Below are 27,085 nucleotides of genomic sequence, written 5' to 3'. Positions count from 1 at the left end.
GACATACAGAAGTCTTCGAAAAACCGAGGATGAGAGAACCTTTTTGTGTTATACTGCTCTGTAGAAAGCCCTTCCGCGGCTCCCCAGATTGTATTCCAAACACATTACCCGGTACGGGCTCCCGTCCACCATCATTGGACCCTGTCCCAGACCTCTTCTAAGCTCCTTGTAGGCGACACCTCCAGACCTTTGCTCGCCTGGCACCCTTTTCCAGGCATGCCCTTCCCATTGCCATCTGCCGTCGACAAGAGCATCACTGCCTCTGCGAGATATTCTCACTCCTTCCCCGTGCCTCTAGGTGGGAGGCACCTCTGCTTCCTTTCTCTCTCTGCTCCATTTGTTTGCTCTCCTTTGACCAGGCATGTTTTAGCACAATTACCCGTCTTGGTGTGCCATCTGGGAGACTGGGTCCTGCCTTCGTTCTTGCCCAAGGCTGGTCCAGCACAAGGGAGGGAGTGGAGGTCCAGGCCGGTCCCCTCAAAACAGCTGAGGCGGGCCGCTGGCTGGCTCGGTCGGTTAAGCATCCGATTCTTTATTTCAGTTCAGGTCATGATCTCATGGTTCATGAGATTGAGCCCTGTGCTGTCAGAGCGGAGCCTGCTTAGGATTCTCTCTCTCTCTCTCTCTCTCTCTCTCCCCCCCCTCCCCCCCCGCCTCCCCCCCCACTCTTTCTCTCTCTCTCAAAAATAAATAAATAAACATTAAAAAAAGAAAAGACAGCTGAGGTGCTTGGGGCCAGCCCTGCCTTGGGTGAGTGAAGTCCCACAGAGCTGCCCCGAGGTTGACTTTGGCACTGTCCTCCAGCTAGTGATGGCTAATGGGCAGGAGGGAAGGACTCTGCATTCCTCTAAGGCTTCTCCCTGTGCTGAGTGGAAGAGATGTGAAGGTGGCTGGGGTCCTGCTTTTGCACATGGTGAGCATTTCGAAGCCCCTCTGATCAGGGCTTCTGATCTTGCTTGGCCTTTTTGACGGACAGAAACCCCGAGTCTTGATGTGTTTGTTACCTGTTCATCCCAGGACATCTGGCCTTGGCCTCTCCAAGCGTGGGTCATGTTGGGGCAGGTAAGCCTGCCGCCCCAGCAGACTGTGGCTTTCTCTGTTCAGTCAGATAACCCAGTCTCTCTCGGGTTCCTTCCTTGTGCTAAGCCTTGTCCTGGGCCCTTTGATACAGAAATTGATGCAGGCAGGCTGGGTCCGAGGACCCAGAGGGGGTTCCCCAGGACCAGCCACGAGGGTCCTTGGCTTCGTGCAGGATGGAAATCAAACTCAAGCCAGCAGGAGGTGAGGCCTAGGGACGGGGCAGACCACCTCCCTTGTGTGGTCTGGGAAGCCCCTCTGAGGAGGTGACCTTTGAGAAGGAGCCAGTGGAGGGAGGACCGAGGTTACATCACGCGTGAGGGCCTGAAGTGGGAGTGCGTTCTCTGCGCTTAAAGACAGCGTGGAGCAGCGTGCAGGGGTTGGGTGGGAGGAGTCAGGGTAGGAGTTGCGATCTTATGTAGGTGCTGGGAAACCCCTGGAGGGTTTCAGGCAGGGTAGTGCCTGCCCTCTTCTTCAGCCGACAATCAGATTAGGATTAGCATCTGGGTCCCTTTGCTCTTCCTGCATGCCTGTCTCCTGCGTTTCCTCCCTTCCCTGCCCTGCAGGGAAGGAGCTAGGTCCTGCCCTGTCTCTCGGGCCGGCATGGGGCTGGGCTGACCTTTGAGTCTCTGTCCCTTCAGTGCACACGGAGAGGACGGGAACGCTTATCCCGTTGTAAGGATGAAGTGAGGCCTGCGGGTCACGTGTGGGCAGCAGTGTGTGGCACAGAGTGGGTGCTGAGTGAATGCCATCGTCCCCCTCTCCCCTCTTATCCCAGCCCTTTGGTCCCCACTCCCTGGATGCCTCCCAGCTCCTACCCCTGGTTTCCTGCAGCCTCCTCTCTTCTGGCTTCTCTGCCTTTTGCCTGGTGAACCTTCCTGAGGCGTCGCTGCGATTTTGTCCTCCCGGAATAATAAGGAAGATAATGTTCGGGTTAGATGACGACGCTGACGGGGGGTGGGAAAGGCCTTTCGGGTGCACACACAGCAGGCCTGGCCACCCTGGCCTGCCCTGGAGACCTGGCACAGGTCAAGTTCGGAAGTCCCTGTGTCCCCATGTTTCATCTGGTCAGAAAGTTTTGCAGGGAGTTTATTTGCAAGGAGATTGCTGAGTATCAAACAGAGCAGTGACTCTTGCTTGGCATGGGACGTTTGTACAGTTATGGAACCTTCCTGGGTTTTCCTTGGGTGTGAACTGATGCTTCTCAGTGCTGACTGTCTACACTATTTATAGGATACTCTTGAAAGGGCTGCTGCTTCCACAGCTCATTTGTTTGGCTACTGCTATAATAGTTAACCTTTTTTAAGTGACTCACTTAAAAACATTTTTTAAAGTTTATTTAAAAATTTTTCTTGAGAGAGAGAAACAGTGTCAGTGGGTGACGGGCAGAGAGAGAGGGAGACAGAGAATCTAAAGCAGGCTCCAGTCTGAGCTGTCAGCACAGAGCCTGACATGGGGCTCAAACTTGTGAACCGTGAGATCACGACCTGCGCTGAAATCAAGAGTCAGATGACTGATTGACTGAGCCACCCCGGCGCCCTCCACCACTGTTTTTTTTTTTAAGCTTATTTATTTAGTTTCAAGGAGAGAGTGGGGGAGGGACAGAGAGGGAGAGAGAGAATCCCAAGCAGGCTCTGTGCTGGCAGTGCGGAGCCCAACGTGGGGCTTGAACTTAAAGTGACTCACTTTTTAGAATTTAAATACGTTTCTTTAAAAAGAAACTTTCATCTCACTACCCTGCATGGAAAACTAGGACCCATTTTTCATAAACAGAAATAACAGAAAATAAACCAATTCTGTTGAATTCTAACCCAATCCCTTTGCTTGCCAAAGCCTTCAGCCCGGGCACTAGGCTCCCTGTTAAATGATGTTGTCACGATGGGCCTCTTTAACACGTTAGTACTGACGCCCCACTCCCAAGGTGGCCCCCATTAGCAGCGTCCCTGCCTCTACCCGCTAGATTCTAGTAGAACCTCCCACCTCCCAGCCCAGTTTGATGACCACAAATGTCTCTAGATGTTGCCACATGTTCCCTGATGCGGGGGGTAGGGGGGGCGAAATCACCCCCGTTGAGAACTACGTGTTTTTACCGTTCAGCCTTTTGCTGTTGGTGTGGAAGGGTATCTCCTATACCGGACAGGCTGTACGCCGTGGCCCCTCACCTGCGTGCAAAGCCAAGGAGCAAATTGCAGCCTGAAGGTCTCAGACCAGACCGGGCCTGCCGACGGCATTTTGTTCGGCATGTGAGATGCTCTTAGAAACTTGTTGCTGGAATTTTGTCAGATTCTGGTCTCGAACACTCTGGAGATGTGGTTGTGTAGGCTACCTTTCTGCGCGGCGGCCATTGTCTGGGCCCCACAGACAGGGGCATGCTCTCTGATTAGCCTCAGACCTCACTGCTCCCTGATGCTTTCCCGATACCGAGGTCTGTTTGTCATTGGGGTGTACCACTGTTTACCTTCAAGTAGAATTGCGAGGAAACATTCCTCATCTCACATCTATCCAGACTGAGGAAAGTAAGGATAAACAAGAAGATCGTGTTCCTGGGAAAGCGCTGAGAGCGTATTTTTACATACATACAGCCTCTTGTGCCCCATAAGTCACCAGGCCTGGTGGGCTCTAAGTAAGGACTCTGGCCTAGAGAGTCCAAAAATAGGCCTGTGGGGGGGGCGGGCGGGGGCGGGTCTGTGAACTACCTGGACACGTATACCAACTGTGTGTGTGTGTGTTTGTGTGTGTGTGTGTGTGTGTGTGTGTAGTACCCAGAAGGAATGACTAGGGGCTTTTCAGAGAGTGGCTTCTTGTCTGAAAGTAAACATTCTGCGAAGAGGAAGTACAGGTCCCAGGGCCGCAGAGCAGGGTGTGGGTGGGAGGGGCCCGCTGTCCACACAGGTCCGTGTGACCACATTTCATGGCCGGGGTTTCCGTGGCTTGTCGCCTGGGGCTAGGAGGCCAGCTGTTGGTCGCTGACAGAGATTGCGTATCTGGCCTTAAACAAGCCAGAGCTATAAAGAGAAGGTCACGATAGAAAGTAGTTAGCAGCTCTGTCTACACCTAGAAAGTGGTTGGGTGTGGCAGGAGACTCAGCTGCTGGTGGCTGGAGACCTGAGATCTTCCCAGATCTGAAACCCAACTTGCTGTGTGACTGTAGCCAAGCACTGTCCCTATCTGTGCCTCTGCTCCCTGGCCCACAATGCTTGGAAGGGTTGAGTTCAAGGAGGGCTTTTCACCTAAGTTTTCTCATTTTGTCCTGACCCAGTTTCTCTGAAATCTGGAACTCTGGATTCGCGGGCAGCAGTATTGTGGTCCAGGACCCCTTTCCATGCGCTCTAGGCTCCTGCCCCCTGGGAGCAGCCGGGCATTCACTAACCTCTTCTTTCCCTCTGGATTGGGTCTGTGGGGTGTGCGCGCACACACGCACTCTCTCTAGTACCTGAAAGTCTGCACAGCTTCTCAGTCCTTTGAGGCAGATGTGTAATTACTTTCTTGCCATTCCCCTTATACACCCCCTGAGGCTTGAGGGAGGGAAAGCGGGGGAGGAGGCTTACAGCTCCTTGGACTAGAGGATGAATCGGGGCAGGGGGGATGAGAAGAAAGAAGCAGCAAAAATAACCAGCCCTGCTGGGCTCTTTCAGGATTATCTCACTGAATTGTTCCAAATCTTTGGGATAGAGATGCCGTTACCTCCATTTTACAGATGTGAAGACTGAGGATCAGAGAGAGAGTGTGACTTGTCTGGACTCACAGCCAGTTTCCAACCCGGACCATCTGGGCTTCAAAACCTTCCCGATGGGAACAGATCATTCCAATCCTGGGTGGGAAGTGGGGAAACGGGGGTGCACGGGGGGCTGTGGGGCTCTCTTCTGTCTGGATTGCTGCCTTCCCAGCGGTGCCTCTACTGGGCTCTCTCAGAAGGCTTCCGGCTTGTGTTGTCACTGCGGAGACCTTTAACTCCTACAGCTGTTGTACAGTCTGCAAGTCCCCATCCTGGTCATTCCTGCCTGTGGCTGCTGTTGCACATCCACAGCCTCATGTGTCGGGACCAAAACCTCCCTGGAGCAGACGGGGTGGCCACTCTTCATTCATGCATGCATGCATTCATTCATTCACTCCCTCACTGGCTTGTGGCTCCCTCCCTCCCTTCCTTCACCAGCAAACGTTCACAGGCACTGTTTCTGATGGTGAGGGCACAGACACATGGCCCTGCCTTCAGGGAAGGGCCACTGTAGGGGTGGCTTGGGGAGGCAGGCGGTAGACAAAATGAGCACGTATAGCTCATAGAGTGTCAGGTGGTGGTGCGTGCTGTGAACAGACGGGGGCTTGGACTTGCCCGGGACACCCAGTGTTTTCCCTGAGCTCCCTGCTGCTCTGGAGCTGCTCCTTCACGCTCACGCTTCCCATGAGCGCCCGGCTTCACGGATGGTTCGTGCACTTGCCGAACACATCACGTCACCCCGTTCCATCACTACCTGGCAGGCAGGTGCGACAGTTACGCCCACTTTACAGATGAGCACACCAGGCTCAGCACTCTGGTCTCACCCCAGGATTGTTCTGTTAGTGTCAGAGCCCGAGCTAGAACCCAGCTGTGTGTGGCTCCGGTGCTGAAACCCGGGTTCGCCTTGGTTTACACGGGAGTATTGTTTCCTTGCAGGCTTGCGTCCCTCAGGCACTGCGTCAGGGAAGGCCAGGGGTTCTCTTAGGTAGCAAGACCCGAATGCCTGCTCTGCACGCTTTCTGGGCTCTGCCTGCTGTGCCTCATTGCCACCCCCACCCCTTTGTGTTCAATCCTGCTTGTCCCTTAAGGACCGCCTCTAATGCCACAGTGTGTAACACATTAGTTGAAAATGGGGACGCCTACCAGGCAGGCATTTCCTCTGACCCTGCTCACTCCCTGCCTCATGGATGTGGGAGGCCAGCTCCTCACCCCTCCCTTCTAGTCACTTCCCCCAGGGCAGGGCTATGGCCCTGGCTCGTTCCTCTCTGTATCTGGGAGAGCAGGGAGCAGCTGGCTTTAGGGAATGGTGGCTGGGCCAATAGATGGTCAGATGGATCAAAAATGTCTTTGCAGACACACCACTGCCTGTGTCTCTCCCCAGGGGCTCGAAGTCCAGTGTGTGTCTGCCCCAGAGTCTGGCTCCACCCATGAACTTGGCCTTTGCTGGGTGGTGGTATGACAAGGAGTGTGGTGATGTTGGTGGCCATCAGATTGATGACCGTGGCCCTTGTTTGTCACGTTCCAGCTGTGTGCCAGGCTCTGTTTGTTGTGTTCACACGTTTGATCTCACTTAACCTCCCAAGACTGCTTCAGAGTAGGGATGTGTTGCCCCATTTTACAGATGAGGAAATGGAGGCTCTGAGAATGAAGGCCTGCAGTTATCCGGTAGCAGCCTTTAGACTCGGGCTTAGGGGACTCTGATCCTGGAGCCAATGCTCCTGACCTATGGGCAAGACAGTGCCAGGAGTTAGGAATTCCTGGGTTCAAACCCCTCAGCAGCACCCCACAGCCGCCTGTACTTGGACTGGCACATGAGGATGTAGAACGACCTCCATCTCCTCCTCTGGTGTTCCCACCGTAGGGAGTGTGGCAGAGGGGCCATAGAATGTACTAGACAGGCTTGGAAGCTCGTCACTCCTCCCCTTTGCCTGGGCAGAATTGCGCCTCCACCCCCAGGAACCCCAAGGTCATGCCCCGTGCTCTAGTTAACACGGGCACAAGGGGAGCCCGAATTCCTTCCCCAGGCTTCCTGTGAATGTGGCGGGTGGGGCTGGGGGTGGAGGAAGGAGGTACCAAGTTCCAGGGAGGCCATGTGGGTGTGGGCCTCCCCACTCAATGGCCACATTGTTTGGCCTGGAGCTCAGAGGTGCTGAGGTTCTGGGACTCCACCTCCAGGGACTGGCTCCTGAGAAGCTGGAGACGTTTTTGTGCTGTTTAGTTTTCCGGTGGCTGCCCTGCGGACCTCTGTCCACAGGCCTCTGTGGAGTGAGCATCTGTGCGGTTGGGGGGTCCCCCTGCCCAGGGGACTGCCTCTCAGAGCCGGGAGGCGGGGATGACTGTAGCATCCATGTATCTCCACTTCCCTGGGAAGAAACAAGCCCAGAGGGGCAAAGGGCTTGCAAAGGTTACATGCGTGGCTGTGTCTGGGAGTCAGACAGACCTGGGTTTGTGTCCTGGTTCTTACGTGCTGAGTGGTTTTGGGGAAGCCTTTCTCCTACCAAACCTCCATTTCCCCATCTATGTATTAGGATAAGTATTACTGCTCCCAGTAAAGGAACGTTTAGCACAGTACCTGTATGCATTAGGTGCTCACTAATGGCAGCCATCATCTCTACTCTCTTGGGTGGCAGAAGAGGCAGGGACTGGCTTCTGCTGGCTTTCTTTGCAGAATCTGGCTGTCGGCAGTGTTAGTCACCCTTTGGCTGTCCTGCCTTGATCTTTGGGCCTCTTAAGGCCACTGAAGTGTTTCACTGATACTCGTTCATTCATTCATGGATCCGATGACATGTGATATGGGTATAGAACCCAGCACGTGATCCATCCATTGATCGGTCACGTGCTAGATTGATGCTCTGCTAATACGAATGGACTTTTGTAGGTATAAACTGCTATGTATTTAATGACAAAGTGATTTTAGTCACTCACCTCGGACTTTAAAATGTCAGTGTTGCAAATAACCTTAGAGCTGGTAGAAGCTTCATTCCCGGGTGTGGAAGCTGAGGATCAGAGCAGGAAATGGGTTATGTTAGCTCCACAGTAGGACAGTGGTAGATCGGGGACGATGTCCAGACCTCCCGGCCTTGGCTTCTTTAATTTTTGTCCCAGGAATGTTGCCAACATTTATTTATTGAGTGCCTTTTGTATACTCGGGGCTCCTGGTGGCTTCAGGGGAGGCCAGAGAGCTGAGGGGACCCGGGCCCAGAGCAGAGTGTTGATGTCTCCTTTCTGGCTTGAGCGTGCCTCAGTCGTCCCTCTGGGACTGCCAGGCTGGGGCAGTGCCCATGGGCCGTAAATGCTAGTGTCTAAGCCCTAAAGTGTGGGTGGTCCACACGTGCTCTTATCGGGGCCTGGACATCCTAGCTCCCTTATCTGCGTGTGAGCAAGCTCACTGGTATGTGCAAGCTGACCAGCGGGGCCCAGGGAGAGCTGGCGCAAGGAGAGAGGGGCCCTTTCTCTTACCCACCCGGGGGCTATGACTCATGCTTTTCGTGGCTTCCTGCTTGAGGCATGAGGAAGGGGGCGTGGGTCACCAGGTCTCTTCCACCGGGGAGATGGACAGAGCCAACTGTCACCCAGAGGGGGTCCCAGTTCAGGTTCTGGCTGTGCCTCTACTTACTTCATACATTCACGGTCTTGCGCGGTGTGCTGTGTGTCCTTGGCTGGGGAGGGACCTGCGCGTAGATGCCTCCGGACGCAACAGCCCCTTTCCTGCATGGATTGTCATGGCTTCTTGCAGCCTCCCTCTCTTTCTCTTTGCACGAAATTCAATCCAATCAAAAATCTTCTAATGGTTTTATTTTCTTATTCTGGTTTTAGTTTGTTTGCTTTTATCAAAAAAGAAAAGAAAAAACCCTTGGGGCGCCTGGGTGGTTCAGTCGTTTAAGCGTCCGACTTCAGCTCAGGTCATGATCTCATGGTTCGTGGGTTCGAGCCCCGGGTTGGGCTCTTTGCTGACAGCTAGCTCAGAGCTCGGAGCCTGCTTCGGATTCTGTGTCTCCCTCTTTCTCTGCCCCTCCCCTGCTCGTTCTCTGTCTCTCAGTCTCTCTCTCAAATAAACATTTAAAAAATTTTAAAAACGGGTGCCTGGGTGGCTCAGTTGGTTAAACGTCTAACTTTGGGTCAGGTCATGATCTCATGGTTCGTGGGTTTGGGCCCCACATCGGGCTCTGTGCTAACAGCTCGGAGCCTGCTTCTGTGTCTCCCTCTCTCTCTGACCCTCCCCTGCTCACGCTGCCTGTCTCTCTCTCAAAAATAAATAAAAACATTAAAAGACATTAAAAAATAAGGAAAAATAAGTAAAAAAATTAAAAAAAAACTTAACCTGAGAGACTTTAATCTTTCTGAGCCTCAGTTTCCCCATATGTAAAATGGGAATAAAATATCACTAAATGCTAATAACAGCTGGTAACATTTACTTAGCATTTACTTACTATATGCTAGGTAATGTCTTAAGTGCCTGGCATACGTTATCCTACTTACTCCTCACTATAAGCCCCATGAGGCATAGGCATTTTTTAGGATGCCAGCCTCAATTAAGGAGTGGAAGATAATCCATGCAAAGTAATTGGCATAGGGCCTAGCACAGAGTAAGCTCTTGATTCCAGTTAAATGTCCTGGATGGGGAAACTGAGGCCGACCCCAGATCACAGACCTGGCAACCACTTACATCTTGAGGAGTTGAAGGCATGGAGTGAGACATACAGGTAAAACAGCTGCATACGTGGGGTTTTCTCTGTGTGTTTTACTTAGAAGAGCGGAAATCACCTTGGTATTGATGTTTAGTCCTGAAAGGTGGATCTGGTAGAAAGGAGAGATTTTTAATTCTGGCCCCATCAGTCTTATGCAGTATTGAGTCAATCCTTTGCACTGCTCCAAGGAAGGTTATCCAGTAACTATTGCCAGGCCAGACAAAGGGAGATGTTATTTCTTTAATTGAGCTGCGCAGGTGCGGTGCTGGGTGCACGACCGCCCGGTCGCCCCGTCAGGTCGCTTGGCACCCAGACTTGTAGGTTGGTTTTCTGAATGAAACTCCTGGTGCACAAGGCCTTTTCTTCATGGCTGTAATCCCAGTGGCTAACATAGTATAGGTCCAGGGTAGGTGCCTGAGAAATCCATGAATGAATGAATCAGTGAATGAAGGAATGACTGGGGAGGTGACCTGGCCTGCCAAGATCGTGTAGCATAGGCCATGACTGCTGTGCTGTGCTGTGACAGCTGCTTAATCTAAACTGATGGGGAGGTAAACACAGGTTTCCAGTTTCCTTTGGCGTCCATCCAGAGGAAGCCAGCAGCCAGGGTCTGTCCCCCATCAGGCCCCCCGGAGCTGTATGTATGCGCTGGCCTCTCCAGGGAAACAAAGCTCGCGAATGCTGGGGAGGCAGACCAGACGAGGTGAGGGTACTCCTCTGACAAGAGGGCCTGGAAAAGGCAAGCGCCTCCCTTAGCAGAGTGCGTGACCTGCGTCCAAATTCAGGCAGCCCCGCCTTAATGTAGGGCAGCTGTTGTGAGCAGCAGGGCTCCCATGGCCAGGGTTTGGATCCCACCTCTGCCTGTACCAGGTGTGGGTTCCAGGGTAGGGTGGGAGGGGAATTCCTACCTTACAGGTTGACTTGAAACCTTACAATAAAGATACTCAGGTACCAGGGAGCTAGCTGCCTGGGTGGCTAATTTCCTTGAGCGTCTCATTTCGGCTCAGGTCATGATCTAGCGGTTTGTGAGTTCAAGCCCGGCGTTGGGCTTGCTGCTGTCGGTTCAGAGCCTGCTTTGGATCCTCTGTCTCCCCCACTCAGCCCCTCTCCTGTTTGTGTGCTCTCTTTCAAAAATAAATAAACATTTTTTTAAAAAAGAAAGATACTCAGGTTATCAGTAGGGAAGATGCCTGATGTATTGTAAGCTCTCCCCCCTGGTTGGGTAGAAGTTGAGCCCAGGGAATGGAATGTGAGCCCTTTAGTCAAAGCCCCTGGTTCACGTCCTGGCCTTGGGGATGTGACAAGTTGCTGAATCTCTCTGTGCTTCAGTTTTCTCATCTGGAATAGGGGATGATGGACAGCCGCCTGAGCAACATGTCTGGACTGCGCCTTGTGTTTGTAGTTGATGTTTGTGGGCACACAGCTGTGCCCATTTGTTCAGTACTGTCTCTGGCTGCTTTCCAGCTATAGAAGGAGTCTGCATGCAACAGACCCCATAGGGCTGCAGACCCGAAAGCATTTACTATCTGGCCTTTTAAAAAAAAAGTTTGGTAACCCTCGATCTATAGAATGGGAATAAAAACAGTTTTACCTTACAGAATTGTGTGAGGATTAGATGAGAGACTATGAATAAAGGGCGAGAGAGGGCCTGGGACAGGGCTTGGCACATGGTGTCCGTAGCTTTCTGATCTGAAGAGCACCTGGGTCGCCTTTTAAGAGCCATGCGGTGTACTGCTCCGGGAGCCCGCTCTCCCCTACCCTGCACTCTCCCCTCTCCCTCCCCCTATCCCTTGTAAACACTAATCTCTGTTTCTTTGGATTTGCCTATTCTGGATGTTTCACATAAATGGAATCGTATAATGTGTGGCCTTTTGCAATCTGACTTCTTTCAGTTGGTGTAAAGTTTTTGAGGTTCATCCATACTCTAGGATGTATTAGGTCTTCATTCCTTTTTGATGACCAAGTAATATTCCGCCATATAAAAGTAATGCCCCATTTTGTTTCTGCATTCATTACTTGATAGACATTTGAGTTTTTCCACTTTTTGGCTATTGTGAATCATGCCGCTGTGAACATTTGTATATGAGCTTTGGTGTGGATTTATGTGTGTGTGTTTTTTTTTTTTTTTTTGATTGTGGTAAAATACACATAATACAACATCAGCATTTTAATCATTTCTAAGTGCACAGGTCATTGGCATCCAGTACATTCTCAGTGTTGTGCAACTATCACCACCATCATGTCCAGAAATTTTTCATCTTCCGGAACTGAAACACTGACTTCCCGTTCTCCTCTCCCCACCCTCCTCTGACAGTCTTCTTTCTACTTTCTGTTTCTATGAATGTGACTACCAGACGTGCCTCCTAACTTGTGCTTCTGTGGCTGGCTTATTTCACTTAGTATATTGTCTCTGAGGTTCGTTCACCCGTGCTGTAACTTGTGTTAGAATTTCCTCTTTTTTAGTTTTTAATTTAATTTTTAACGTTTATTTTTGAGAGAGATCTCAGGAGCAGGGGAGGGGTAGGGAGAGGGGGAAACAGGATCAATAGACAGCCTGATGCCGGGTTTGAACTTGTGAACTGTGAGATGATGACCTGAGCCGAAGTTGGACGCTTAACTGACTGAGTCACCCAGGCGCCCTGAGTGAATTGTTTTTAAAGTTTAGTTATTTGCTTCGAGAGAGGCCCGCAGAGCACAAGCAAGGGAGGGGTGGAGGGAGAGAATCCCAAGCAGGCTCTGTGCTGTCAGCTTGAATTCACAAATGATGAATATACCATTTACATACCATATGCGTAAGAGTTTATTCATTTCGCATCTGCCTTTCCTTTGATGAATATGTCAGCCTTTCTGCAGTACCAAAGTGTTTCATTACTCTAGCTTTGTAGTAAGTTTTGAAATCAGGAGGTGTGAGATTTCTAACTTTTCTTCTTTTTTAAGAACAATTGTCTTGGCTCTTTGGGGTCCCTTGATATTCCATATGGATTTTAGTTTGGATTTTTCAATTTTTGTAAAAGATGCTATCAAGATTTGATAGGGAATATGTAGATGGGGTAGTATTGTCATCTTTACAATATTGAGCCTTTCAGTGCATGAACATGGGATGTCTATCTATTTACTTGTGCCTTCCTTAACTTCCCTCAGCAGTATTTTTCAGTGTACAGATATTTTGCCTTCTTGGTTAAGTTTTGTTTTGTTTTGTTTTGTTTTGTTTTGTTTTGTTTTGTTTTGTTTGTTTCTTCCTAGGTATTCCCGAGTTATTTTCCTCTCTTTGAGGCTATTGCAAATGGAATTGCTTCCTTAATTCCCTTTTTGGAGTATTCATGGTCAGTGTATAGAATCTCAACTGATTTTTGTGTGTTGTCTTATATCCTGCAAATTTGCTGAAATTGTTCACTGCTCGTAACAGTTTTCTGGGTGTTTATAATCTTTAGGGTTTTCTACATATCGGGACATGTCATCTGCAGAGATGATTTCACCCTTCCTTTGCAATTTGCTTGCCTTTTATTTCCTTTTCTTATTGAACTATGCTGGCTAGGACTTGCAGTATTGTGTTAAAAAGAAGTGAAGATGGGCATTCTTGTTCCTAATCATAGAAGCTTTTCAGTCTTTCACCATTTGAGTATAAAGTTCACTATGGGTTTTCATATATGGCCTTTGATATGTTGAGGCGGTTTTATTCTAGTCCTAGTTTCTTGGTGTTTTCCCATGAAAGAGTGTTGAATTTTGTCAAGTTTTTTTTTTTTTTCTGCATCAAATGAAGTGATCATGTTTTTTCCTTCCTCATTCCATTAATATGTGTTACATTGACTAATCTATCTATGTGAAACCATCCTTGTTTCTAGATGGTTTAAATCTCACTGTGCAATGGTGTATAATCCTTTTAACATGCTGCTGAATTTGATTGGCTAGTATTTTGCTGAGGATTTTTGCATCCATATTCATCAGGGATATTGCTCTGTGGTTTTATTTTCTTGCAGTGTGTTTGTCTGGCCTTGATGTTCCATGCTGACTTCATGGGATGAGTTAGGTAGTGTCCATTAAGGTTTTCCATTGTTTCATGATTCAGTCTTGGTAGGGTGTCTATTTCCAGGAATTTGTCTAGGTTATCCGATTTGTTGGTGTACACTTTTGTTCATGTTCAACTCTCTTATAATCGTTTTTATTTCTGTAAAATCAGTAGTAATGTCCCTACTCTGATTTTCTCATAATTTGAGTCCTCTCTCTTTTTTCTTAGTCTGGCTAATGGACATATGTTTTTAGTCAATGGACTTATGGACATGTATGTAGGTATATACATATATACCTAGGAGTAGAATTGCTGGATCGGATGATAATGCTATGTTTACATTTTGAGGAATTGCCAGACTGTTTTCTAAAGTGCCTGCAGCATTTTACACTCCCACCATCATTGTATGAGGGCTTCAGTTTGTCCATATCCTTGCCAACACTTCTTACTGTGCATCTTTTTGATTGTAGGCATCCTAGCAGCTGTGAAGTGGTATTTCATTGTAGCTTTGATTGACGTTTCCCTAAAGAGCAGTGATGGCGAACACCTCTTCATATGCTTCTTTGGCCGTTTGTTTCCCTTGAGAATCCCAAGCAGGCTCTGCACTGTCACACGGAGCCCTGGACACGAGGCTGGATCCCACTATCCCTGGGATCATGACCTGAGCCGAAATCAAGGAGGCAGATGCTCAAGCCACTGAGCCACCCAAGTGCCCCCTTTGTAAACCATTTTTAAACTGGGTTATTTGTCCTTTACATTTTTTTTAAGTTTATTTATTTTGAGAAAGAGAGAGAGTTGGGGGGGGAGGGGTGGAAAGAGAGGCCCCGCACTGCAGTGCCAGAGCAGAGCCCGAGCAGGGCTCAAACCCCAACTTGTGAGATCATGACCTGAGCTGAAGTTGGACGCTTAACTGACGGAGCCACCCAGGTGCCCTGGATTTGTCCTTTTATTGTGGAGTTGTAAGAGTTCTTTATATAGTCTGAATATTGGTCTTTTATCAAAATACATGATTTTCAGGTATTTTCTGCATTCTGTGGGGTTGTCTTTTCACATACCTGATCATCCCCTTTGATTTGCAAAAGCTTTTATTGTTGATGAAGTCCATTGTATTTGTTTTTTCTTTTGCTGCTTGTGATTTTGGTGTCCTTGCTACCCACCAGATCTTTACTAATCCCCATCTCTTTGACATGTGCTCAAAGGTCCTCAAAGCATGTCCCTGTAAGGGGGATAAAAGAGATGGTAATTCTGCCACTTTGCCCCTAAGATTTCTCTACTACTGTATTGCATTATGTTTTTGCTAGAGGTTGTTGTGCTCGAACCCCTGAGACCCCTAAGGAGCCGTCACCGATGCAATTACATAAGGGTCTTTATTACAAGCTCGAGCAGGGGCTCACCCATCTATCGGTGCAGCTGCAGCAAGGAGAAGCCTCAAACAATGGCAAACAGGGTTTTTATGGGGTAAGGGACGGGGGTGTTACAGTGCACACGTTGTACGTTTTGTATCATCACATAAGCACCAATCATAATTGTACAATACCCATGGTTATAGTTTTGACCATTCAGTATCCGTAAGGCGTCCGTTACTTTTGGTGGGACCCAATCATGAGCTTTGAGAATCCTTTGAAAATGACCAATTATAAGGTGAGCTCAAAGGGCCTACCTGGGGTTTAGGCAAGCGGTGAGTGATTGGCTAGTTTGTACAGAGTAACTACCTGCAGTTCCCAGCCCTGACTCAGACCACAGGAATGTTACACATTTCTTTTGATTGGCTGATTTGAGGGTGGTCCTGAGGGGTGGCTTCAGCTGAAGCTTTTCCTGGAATTAGGGCTACGTGCAGCCTGAGGTTGCTCTTAATGGAGGACTTAATTTCAGGCTCTTCAAGGTGTGGCCCCAAGGCCTTGCTCTTCTGCAAATTCCTGGAGAGCAGTGGTTCTCAAAGTCCGGTCAGGGGACCAGCTCAGGGGACCAGTGGCAGCAACCTTTGGGCATTTGTTGGAAATGCAGATTCTTGGACCCTACCCCAGACCTGCTGAATCAGAAACTCTGCGTCAGGGCCCAGGGACCTTGTTTTAACAACTTTTCCAGGTGATTCTGATGCACGCTAAAGTTTGAAGACCACCAGCATAGTGTTTTTAGCTGGTACCACCTAGAGATTACTAGGGAAGTCTTATTTGCCCCATGAGATAGCATCCTTGTCCTCCTCTCTATTGTTCTAATTCATCCTCACCATCTCTTGCCAAATGTGAGATCAGGTACTTTTGGTAACAAGTAACAGAGAATCTCAAACTAGCCTAAACAACAAAAGAAATTAATTGGCCTGCATATTTTATTTGAAAAGTCCAGAGAAAGGTCAGGTGTGTGTGTGGGGGGGTTATTGAGCAGGGCTCAGATTCTCTTTGTCCTTCTCTTTGTATGAGCTTTGTCTTCACGTTGGCTTCCCTTATGGTTGCAAGATGGCTGCCTGCAATGATCAGGGCTTTGTGCTTCCTAATGGCTCCTGAGGAGATGTCAGGCATCCCACACCTTCAAGCAGAGGCCAGGACTGGGCTGTGATTAGACCTGCTGAGTCAGCCCTCAGGGCAAGAGGCAGAGCATTAGGATAGACAGGGATACCCCCTCCTCCTTCAGATGAACAGATGCCTCTACAGCCCTGGGCTATTGGAGGCCTGCTCTTCCCATTAAAAAACAAAGCTTTTCTAATATTTTTATAATCCATATTTGTTGAAGAAGATATGGAGAATAATCAAGTAATAGACCACCTATAGTCCTTCCCTGAGTATTGATGTATGAGACTCTATTCTGTTTTCTAAGCATGCATATTTGGTAAATTCCTAAGGTATTAAGATGATTATTTTATTTTTATGTTTTGTTATTTTTATTAATTGAGATTATTGTGCTAATTAAACCCCACACATTTCTGTAGAAGCCTCCTACAGTCCTACCAGTGACAAGCTGAAAGATAGAACGTTAAGACCCATGTAATGGAACCTAGCAAGAACTTTGTCACTATGTCATGAAAGGGACTTTTTTTCCTATCACATCAAGGCACTAAGATGTGAAATTTTTATTTTTTTAAATGTTTATTTTTGAGAGAGAGAGAGTGAGCACGGGAGGGGTGGAGAGAGAAGGAGACAGAATCCGAAACAGGCTCTCGGCTCTGAACTGTCAGCACACAGCCCGACGCGGGGCTCGAACCCACGAACTGTGAGATCATGACCTGTGCTGAAGTCGGACTCTTAACCGACTGAGCCACCCAGGTGCCCCAAGATGTGAAAATTTTAAAACCAAAAGGATGGGGGGAAAAACACTTTCAAAAAAAAAAAAAGGAAGAAAAATCAAACCCTGTTTTGCCACATGGGGGAGGGTATAGTCGAGCAATATTTACACAAAGGTTAATAGAATATCACTCTTAACACGTGTGTTTAGTGTTGTTTCTTCAGACTTCTGCAGGCTGGTTATCTTTTAAAAACACTTCATTGGGGTCCATAGACAAATTGTGAAATATTGTGGGTTTAATCTTGGCATAGAACCAAAAAAGTTGGTACATTTCTTCCTGGGAATAAAACCAAAGCTCAGCTCAGAGCTTCCCAGCAGCCAAAGCAAGCAATCAATCAATCAATCAGTAAATTTTAAAAAATTACAAAAGGGAAGTGCATGGGGTCATGGAGCTCTTGAACTGCAGTAGAGGAAGCCGACCAGTTTGGGGGAATGGTCAAGCTTTCCTAGTGCTGAACTCTGGAGAGGATGGTCATGGGGACCTTGTGTAAGGGGATGGTGTAAGGGACAAGTTCACTGACAGAGGCAGGAACTGCCTGGGTTTGGCCACTTCTCATACTGACTCTTGATCAGAACAGAGGGCGTGCTGATAAACTGTAGCTCTAGGAAGGCATAGATCTGTAGGAAGCCTGAATGATGCGGTATAAGCGTGACATTTGCTGGTGGTTTTGTTTGCTAGAGATTCAACAAGAGCATATTAATTGGCGTGCCTCCGCCACTGTGCTACTGTGCTTTCGTGCTGTGAATCTCACGTAACTGCCTTGACTTTGGAGGTGGAGGTGATGAGTGCCATTTTACAGAGGACATTGAGGCTCGGGGGGAGACCAAGTGACTTACTCAAGGTCACATAGCCAGTTAGTGGCACCATCAGACCTTGAACTCAAGTCCGCCTTTCAGCTGCCCCCTTAGAGAAGAGCCCAGGCCTGTTGTTTTGTAAACACCACCTCATCCAGTCCTTACAGTAGCTCTGGGTAGTCCGTAGTCTTACCCAAACCACACAGGTAGTAAGGGGTGCAGATGCAGAGCAGGGGCTCCTAACCTGAGTTTGGTGGGGGGACCTCAAGGGGTGCAAAAATTCAGTAGAATTGCTTGCAAACACTTGTTCCTAGTCTCAAAAGACATTAACAAAAAAAAAATCCCAGACCTTTGAGCTCAAGGATGGAGTCATAGTAACAGTTCATACTGACTGAGCCCCAGCAGGGTGCCTGCCACCTGGCAAGGCCTGGGTGACCTGTCGTTGCTCTGGAGTTTGGGTGTGTATCCCCCCCCATCTTCCGAGCCACTCAGCTAGTAAGTGGTTTTGCTTCTTATGGCTGGGCTTTTCCTAGCTCTTAGTAGGGTTGTCTGTCCTTCCATGGAGCTGAGAATTATTAAAAGGCAGAAGGATCTGCTGTTGTGCAAGAGGTCATGGTGCCTGTGTCCCGGTCACCTTTGTTCCGTGACCCCTGGGAACAGGTCTGGTTGGCTGGTGGGTGGTGGAATGGAGCAGTGGGTGAATGAGTGAGTGGAGGAAAGAAGTACCTCTTTCTCATTGCTCTGGGTTGAAAGATTAATTCATCTCTGATGGCCATTTTTCCGGGTTGATGTGCTGGTTGGAAGTCCTGGGGCAGCGCGGGCCAAGCACCACTGGAGTGAGCCTAGGAGCCCCAGGCCCTGTCCTTCCTCCCTGGCAGAGGGTGGTTTGCAAGCTGGCGGTGTCCCCTTACACGGCTCCCCCCAACCCCCCCAGCACGCAGCCTCTGTCTGCTGCCCTGTCTGCTGCTCAGGCCCAAGCTGGGAGGGCCCGCACTGCCTTGCTACCCCCAGCAGCTAGTACCTTTGGCACCCGGACTGCCGTGGTTTCTTGCACCCCGGTGTGGCTTGTCCCCCGCAGATACAGCCCAGTGGTGGGGCCCAGTCAAGTGCGGTGGCCTCAGCCTCCCCATCTTCAGCTGAGAAAGTGCGCTCAGTTGAAGTGACCTGCCCAAGGCTGCATCTAGTGAACAGCGGGTCCACCGAGGATCACTGCACCCCTATATTTACGTGGCCGGGAAGCCTCTGGAAGGTCTGCCACAAGCTGGAGACTCCTGGAGACCCTGCGGCCGCTCCTGCCTCCTCTGACTGGAGAGCTGCTGTGGCCCAGAGAATTACGGCTGAGGTTTTCTTTCCCCTTGAGGGACCGACTGGCCCCACGGCTCGGTGCCGGCCTCTGCCCAGCGAGGCTTCCGGGACTTTGCCGCAGGCCTGGACGGGAGCCGGAAACGGTGAGGAGATTCCGGGAATGGCCGCTCAAGTTTGTGGTGCTTTCCCCCTCCCCGACCTACCTGTAACGTCCGTCATTTCAGAGATAGGCAGCGTCTTTGCACAGGTGATGGGAGCCCCGTGAGGGTGAGAAAGAACAGAGATGGGAGAGAGCCAGGGAGGGAGGGCCTGGGTGGGTTCCTGAAGCACTTTGCACGCTCATTGTCCTTCTCCAGCCCCCTTGCTGAGCGGGCAGCCCGTTGAGGGCCCGGGGCTGGGTGTTCTCCTGGGCCCTGTCCCTCCTGGGCATGTGGTAAATGCACGCGTGCACCAGTGACCCGGGGAGTTAGGAAAGCTTTCTGGGACAGGACCTGACACTTAAGAATCTGTGGCCTCGGTCAGTCCCATCCCCTCTCTGGGCCTGGGTTTCTCCACCTGGGCTGCCCTTCAAGGCCCTGAGGGGCTGAGGTTCCGAGCCAGCAGGGGCCCTGTCCTCTGAGAGACAGAGAGAGGCGTGAGATCGGTGCCAGGGTTCCGGAGGGCTCGGCTGGCTTGTGTGTGGGCGGGAGGTGTCCTCCGAGATTCCTGGCCTGTGGAGATTCCTGGCCTGTGGAGCCCGGGAAGTGGGGCAGCTGACAGGTGGGGACAAGGGTGGAGAAGGGAGGGAGCTGGCGGCGTGCAAAGGGCTGTTTGCTACCGCTGTGGGTTTCCGTGGTAACTCCCTCCCCCCCCCGAAAAATGAATTGGGCAGGGACCCCCATGGTTTTAGATCCTCCTGTGAAGGTTGGTGTCCGATCAAAGGCTGTGGTGCAGACTGGCCAGGCCCTGGGGCAGGATGGAGAGAGGCCAGCGAGCAAGGGCATTGGGTGCCGGCGGATCCTGCTGGGGCCCGGTCCTGGGGTTCTCCCCATCCCCGTGGGCTGTGCACCCCTGCTCACTGTTATTTTGCCTTGTGTTTTCTGCAGATCATGATCGAGTTCTGTCCTGGGGGAGCCGTGGACGCCATCATGCTGGGTGAGTGGTCCTTGACCCAGTGCAGTGGTGCTGGGGAGGGGCTTGAGGCGCTAGTCCAGGACTGGTGTCCTTCACGCCCCTGCCCCAGCAGTTCACATGGCCTTTTGAGTACCTTTAGGCTCTGTCCCCTTTGGGGATGGGGTTGGTTCCTGGAGGGAATGCAGGGCACTCATTGGAAAATTAACACTTCCTGTTCAAAAAGCCACATGTCCTTGAGTGGGGCACTCACCCCCTCAAGCCTTTTTTTTTTTTTTATATTTTTATTTATTTCTAGGGGAGAGAGAGAGAGAGAGAGAGAGAGAGACAGCATGAGCAGGGGAGGGTCAGAGAGAGAGGGAGACACAGACTCTGAAATAGGCTCCAGGCTCCGAGCTGACAGTCAGCACAGAGCCCGACGCGGGGCTCGAACCCACGAACCGCGAGATCATGACCTAAGTGAAAGTCGGTCGCTAAACCGACTAAGCCACCCAGGCTCCCCAAGCCTTGTTGGCCATAAGATGAGTGTGATCTCTCTTTGCCTCCCCCACTAGAACCCTTGGTGGTGAAAATGACACACCTAAGGGAAGTTCTTTGAAGAGTGGGGAATTTCCAGGGCACCTGGGTGGCTCAGTCCGTTAAGTATCAGGCCTCAGCTCAGGTCATGATCTCACAGTTTGTGGCTTCGAGCCCCAGCATTGGGCTCTATCCTGACAGCTCAGAGCCTGGAACCTGCTTCAGATTCTGTGTCTCCCCCTCTCTCTGCCCCTCCCCCTCTTGTGCTCGTGTGTCTCTCTCAAAGATAAATAAACATAAAACAGTTTTTTTAAAAAGGGTCACCTGGGTGGCTCAGTCAGTTGCACATCCGACTTCCTGACCAGCTTGATACTTAGAGGGGTTAAGGAGCTGGCCCAGAGTCCCACAGCAGGGCTGAGACGGGAGCCTGGGATCTGCTGGCCTGGTGGGCGGTGAGTGGGGAGAGGCTAAGGGTCTGGTGCCCCAGAACACTGAGAGGCAGGCCCAGGATTTTGCGGGGGCTCCGGAGAGGGGAAGGTTTCAATATTATGTAGCATGATTCAGCCACTCTCTTACTGTGAGGAGGGTATTCTCCCCACCCCTCCACCCTAGTTTACCTCAGGAATGTTGAATTTGTGGCGGCCCTTTCCAGAAATACAGAAATGCTGGCCTTCCTTGCAGAGCCCCTTACCACTCCCAGAGTTCCCAGATGGGTAAATGATGGATGCGAGTATGTATGATCCGGCCTTTGGGTATTCCTTCTCGTAGCAGAGACTGCCTTTTTGCATCATTCTGGGTGGAATTTAACAACAACAACAACAAAAATGGTGGTCTTGTAGGAGTTGAGACTCTGTAGGCCATAAGGCTATCAGACTCTTTTTTTTTTTTTTTTAAATATTTTTATTTATTTCTAGGAGAGAGAGAGAGAGACAGCGTGAGCAGGTGAGGGTCAGAGAGAGAGGGAGACAGAGACTCTCAAAGAGGCTCCAGGCTCTGAGCTGGCAGTCAGCACAGAGCCCGACGTGGGGCTAGAACCCACGAACTGCGAGATCATGACCTAAGCGAAAGTTGGACGCTTAACCGACTAAGCCACCCAGGCGCCCCTATCAAAGACTCTTTAAATTGGTTTGGTGGGGGGAAGGTGGGAGATGCGGGAGGGGGAATTTATTTGCACAAATAACTAAAAAGTTCAAGGGTTTCCAGCTTCAGGCGCAACTTGATCTAGGAGTTTTTGTTTTGTTTTGTTTTTTCAAGTTCTCATAAGTTGAGAAACTGTAAGAACATGGTTTCCTACTCCAACTCTTGGCCCCACTTTGTTCTATGTTGGTCCCATTCTCATACTGGCTTTCTGTTCACGGTGACAAGGTGGCTGTAGGAGCTCCAGCAATCATATCTGTATTCCAGACAGCAAGGTGGAAGAAGGGAGGGTAGGAGAACTCCACAAACACACTTTCCACTTTTTGAAGGAGGTGTTACAGAAGCCCCACATGACCCTTCCATTTGCATCTTATTGGCCAGAACATAAGAGCACACGGCTAGAAGGGAGGCTGGGAAATGCGGTCTTCTAACTGGGTGGCCCTGTGTTCAGATCCTAAAAGGGAAGGGGAGGATGGGAGCCACCTACCAGCTTCTGGCCTTCTAGTATGCAGCTTAGCTCATCGAGGCGTGGGGGAGAATGTCAGAGATGGAGGAGGCATTCACACGTGCCAGGTCCTTGGCCTCATTCGCAGCTGGGGCAGGGCCCCAGGCTGTGGCTCAGCCTGCAGGCCGACTCACTCTGGCTGCCGCCTTGGTTCTCCTGCTCCGGTCCCACGTGGTTTTCTCTCTGTTGGTGGCAGCAGTGAACGGAACATTGCCAGTGGCCTCAGCATTCTGAGCGTTAAGGTGTTTTTTTGGTTTGTTTGTTTGTTTGTTTATTTTGAGAGAGAGAACAGAAGGAGAGGGAAAGAGAGAATCTTTTATTTCAAAAAAATTTTTTAAATGTTTTTTTTATTTATTTCTAGGGGAGAGAGAGAGAGACAGCGTGAGCAGGGAAGGGTCAGAGAGGGAGTCACAGACTGAAACAGGCTCCAGGCTCTGAGCTGGCAGTCAGCACAGAGCCTGACGCAGGGCCAGAACCCACCAACCGCGAGATCATGACCTAAGCGAAAGTCGGACGCTTAACCGACTAAGCCACCCAGGCGCCCTGAGAATCTTTTTTTTTTTTAATGTTTATTTATTTTTGAGAGAGAGGGAGATAGTGCGGGTGGGGGAGGGGCAGAGAGAGAGAGGGAGACACTGAATCTGAAGCAGGGTCTAGGCTCTGAGCTGTCAGCACAGAGCCCGACGTGGGGCTTGAACTCACGAATCACGAGATCATGACCTGAGTCGGAGCTGGATGCTCAACGACTGAGCCACCCAGGTGCCCCTAATGTTTGTTTTTTTTGAGAGAGAGAATTAGAGCATGTGTGTGGGAGGAGCAGAGAGAGAGGGAGAGAGAGAATCCCAAGCAGGCTCTGCGTTACTAGCAGAGCTCCCAGTGCGGGGCACAAACCCACAAACTGTGAGATTGACCTAAGCCGAAGTCGGACCCTTAACAGACTGAGTCACCTGCCCTCCCCCCCCCCCCCCCACAGCGTTCTAGAAATCAAGGTGAGAGAAGAGAAGGTGAGATGGGGAGAGCTGGGCCCTGGCTGCAGCTGCGTGATGAGGGGTGGACTGTCCTGCAGATGCTGGCCCTGCTTAGAGGGACTTTCTGTCCTTGGCATCTCCCCATCGGCCTGCTGAGTTGTGTAGAGGGACATGCCTGGGCTTGGGGTCCGAGAGACCTGAGGGCTGTGTGCAGGTTCCCTGCGGGGTAGCCATGGGGTGCTGGCCTGGCCCCTTTGCAAGATGGGGGGGATGTGCAGGGCGTGTCACCGTATGGCCAGGCTAGTTACTTAACACCCAGTGTTTGCTCTGATGCGGTTGGCCTTGCCTCTCGCTCTTAAACATTTGGCTGTCAGCCCTCCTGCTGAGGAGCGGGGGTGGGGTGGGACTGGCTGAGGTTTCACACAGACGTAGGACTCATCTGCAGTGTTGCAGATCTTCTTCATATGGAGAAAATGCTCATGTACTGCTGTGTAATCAAAAATTAATCTTAAGAATTTATCATGCTGTTATGATTCCAATTATATGACATTCTAAAAAAGGCAAGACTGTGGGGACAGAAATCAAAGTCATGGTAGCTCGTGGGCTGGAGGTGGGGGTGAAATGGTAATCACACAGGGGCTTGGGGGACCTAAGGAAACGTTCTGCATCTAATTCGTGGTGGTGGTCACGTGACTTATACGTTTGCCAGAATCCATAGAATTGTACCCCTAAACAAAAATTAATTTTACTGTTGATAAATTATATTGAAATAAGGCACAAACCTACCTGGTTGGGTCATTGTGAAGATAACTGAACATATGCATCCAGGTCCCTAACTCCAGGCCCTGTATGTTGGCAAAAGCTCAGAAAATGGTGACTGTGAGAGCTCCATCATCATCATCATCACCACCACCATCATCATCATCAGTTTTGCTCATTCTGATTTCATTTATATAAATAAAGTGGGCACAAGAAGTCACAGTTTAAAAAAAATTGCTACAGAAAATCCAGTTCATCTCAGGACCCGCCTAACAGTAATCACCTTTTCTTGACTGTCCTTCATGCTGAGAAGTGAATGTACTTTATCGCCGGAGTGATGGATTCTCATCATCCCATTTTACGAATTAGGAGATGAAGGCACAGACAGATGGAGCGCTTTTGAGAAACCACGTAGCTAGTAAGGGGCAGCGCCTTGGTTTGGGCTCGGTCTGAGTGGTCTTGATGTTCCCCCAGGCTCTGAGCCTGTCCGTGGTTGGCGGGACACGGGAGTTAAGGATGAGGCCACAGGGAGGGATAGCGGTTGTGGATCCTGGAGAAGGGCCCCTGGTCTGGGGCCGGGCTTCCCAGGGCAGTGCAGCTGGCTCTGGCGTGTTTTATTTTTAACCAAGCCCGTGGGATCTGTCCTTGAGGATGTGGCCAGGCGCGGCCAGGCGAGACAGATGGGAGAGTACTGCCCCGATCGGAGGGGGGCCTGGGAGCAGTGTCCTGGCCGGCCAGCCCTGGAAGCTGCAGCCGGAGGACCCAGCAGGCAGGGCAGTGGGGGCTCACTTTAGCACAGGTGGCTTGGTGGCAACAAGAACTAAAGACTCAGGATGGCCAGTGGGGCAGTGAACACAGGATGTTGACCTTGAAGCTTCTCACGCCCTTCCCCCCTACACCCACTCAGTCCCACTGCCTGTCGCTCCCACCTCCCTAACCCACTGAGTCGAGAATGCTTCCTCTTTGAAGCCTTGGCTGCCTTCTTGTCCTCTGCGCCGCCACGATGGCCCGCCGCCGAGCCCCCTGCATGCTCTTCACTCACCCCACTAGGGAGAAGTTTTTAAATGCAAAAATCAGACCGTCTCTGCCTTGCTTAGAGCCTCTCCTGGACTGCCCACTGCCTTTCAGATAAAGTGCAGCCTTCATAGATGGCCTGCAAGGTCCTGCAAAATCAGGCCCCTCCGACCTCTGACTTTGATTCACTTTCCCCTCCTCCTTCCCCATTAGTCAACAAGGGTACTTGGCACATGCTCTGCCTCCTGTGTCAAATACCCTTCTTTGTGCTCCCCACCTGCTCAGAGAAGAGACCCGCCATCTCTAATAAGCAGACACGGGGTTGTACGTAGTGTGTGTGCGTCTCACTGACTAGCACACAAGAAGCTTTTGGGGGCGCCTGGGTGGCTCAGTCAGTTAAGCGTCCGGCTTCGGCTCAGGTCATGATCTCACGGTTCGTGGGTTCGGGCCCCGTGTCGGGCTCTGTGCTGACAGCCAGCTCACAGCCTGGAGCCTGTTTCAGATTCTGTGTCTCCCTCTCTGACCCTCCCCTGCTCATGCTGTCTCTCTCTCAAAATTAAATAAAACATTAGAAAAAAAAAAAAAGAAGCTTTTGGTGACGGCCTTCGCCCTCCAGCACCTTCATGTCTCCAGCACCACCGCCAGCCAGCAGACACTTCTTCAGCGCCAGCTCATGCAGCCTCCAGGCTTCAGCTTCTGCTGCTTCCTTGACCTGGAGTGCCCTGGACTCACCTTTCCGCCTCTCGAACACCTGTTCTTCCTACAAGACACGGCTTGAATGCCCTTTCTCCCGGGGAGCCTCCTCACTCCCAGGCAGAAGGGGCTGCTGCCCATCCTGTCTGCCCCCAACCCTCATCCAGATCCCACTCTGTTCCAAGCATTGCTTACAGTTTCCACTCACCCGTCCGCATCCTTGCACCAGGCATGGAGGCTGACACGGTGTCAGTGTCACTGCCTGCTTGCAGAATGGAGCTTAGCCTCTTGATGTGAACCTGAGTTCTGAGGTCAGACTGGCTGGCTTGAATCTAAGATCAGTGAATTTCTGCCTGTGGGACCTTGAGCAAGTATGTTGACCTTTCTGAGCCTTGGCTTCCTCATCTGTAGAATGAGGTAATAGTTGTGCCTGCTCCACAGTGTCCCTCTGAGGACAAAACAGGTAACATGTGGGGTGCTTAGAAATGAGCTTGGTAGGTGGTTAAGTGCTCCATCACCTAGGGGGCTTTTGTATTTTCTGTATCTGGCACAAACTTGACATTCAGCTGCCGGTTGTGAGCGTGGGCTACACTGACTGTGGTTCTCCTGTCTGCTTCCAGAGCTGGACAGAGGCCTCACTGAGCCCCAGATTCAGGTGGTTTGCCGCCAGATGCTGGAAGCCCTCAACTTTCTGCACGGCAAGAGGATCATCCACCGGGATCTGAAAGCCGGCAACGTACTGATGACCCTCGAGGGAGACATCAGGCTGGGTAAGGGGGTGTCTGTGAGTGAGGACAGGAAGGCGGAGCCCCGCAGTACCCGCCTGGGGGTTGTGTGTCTGGCCTCGTGGGCAGTGGGGAGTGTGTGTGGGATCCTTACCTCCGTGGCGGCCCCGGATGTCAGTGGTCTCCCCACCTGCCCTGGGCCACAGGATAGTTCCCACTGGTTCTCAACTGAGGGTGATTTTTGTCCCCCAGGGATATTGGGTTGTCACAAGTAGGGGCACAGGAGACCCCTGGCATCTGGTGCTCACCATCCTCCAGTGCTCAGGACAGGCCCTCGCCAGCGATCTGCCCACAAGGCTGGCTGTGGGAGGTGCGGATGCAGCCCTTTCGCTCCTGCTTGTAATCAAGAGGATTTGAGTGAGAGTGACGGACAGAGAGATGAGCCCGCCTCCATTCCAGATAGAAAATAGTATGTCAGGTGTATGCATCGAAACAAATGTTTTTTGTTTTTTGTTTTTTGTCTTTTTTCTCCTTGGGTTCCCCTCCCCCAAATTGTGGTACAATGCATGTAACATAAAATTGATCATCTAAACTCTGAAGTGTACAGTTTTTAAGCGTCCAGATCAGCAGCATGAAGTACATTCACATTGCTGTGCAGCCATTATGACTGTCTGTCTCCAGAAACTTTCTGTCATCCCAGACTGAAACACAGTGCCCAGTAAACACTAGCCCCCACCCCCAGCCCCTGGTAACCTCCATTCTGCTTTTTGTTTATGATTGTGACTGCTCCGGGGAC

General features: G+C 50.7%; 1 protein-coding gene across 1 annotated transcript in view; it reads left to right on the top strand.

The window, feature by feature from the left end:
• STK10 (serine/threonine kinase 10) overlaps positions 1-27,085 on the top strand; it is a 118,899-nt gene that overhangs the window by 32,995 nt on the left and 58,819 nt on the right. The window contains exons 3-4 of the mRNA XM_039235714.1: positions 19,948-19,996; positions 26,185-26,334. Coding sequence (XP_039091645.1) covers positions 19,948-19,996; positions 26,185-26,334 — 199 coding nt within the window. The remainder of the gene's footprint in view (positions 1-19,947; positions 19,997-26,184; positions 26,335-27,085) is intronic.

The sequence above is a fragment of the Hyaena hyaena genome, unplaced genomic scaffold (genome assembly GCF_003009895.1).
Source record: "Hyaena hyaena isolate Hyena2069 unplaced genomic scaffold, ASM300989v1 scaffold_102, whole genome shotgun sequence".
In the NCBI taxonomy this organism is placed as follows: Eukaryota; Metazoa; Chordata; class Mammalia; order Carnivora; family Hyaenidae; genus Hyaena; species Hyaena hyaena.
The sequence above is the reverse complement of the archived record's forward strand: the minus strand, read 5'-3'. Positions and strand labels throughout refer to the sequence as shown.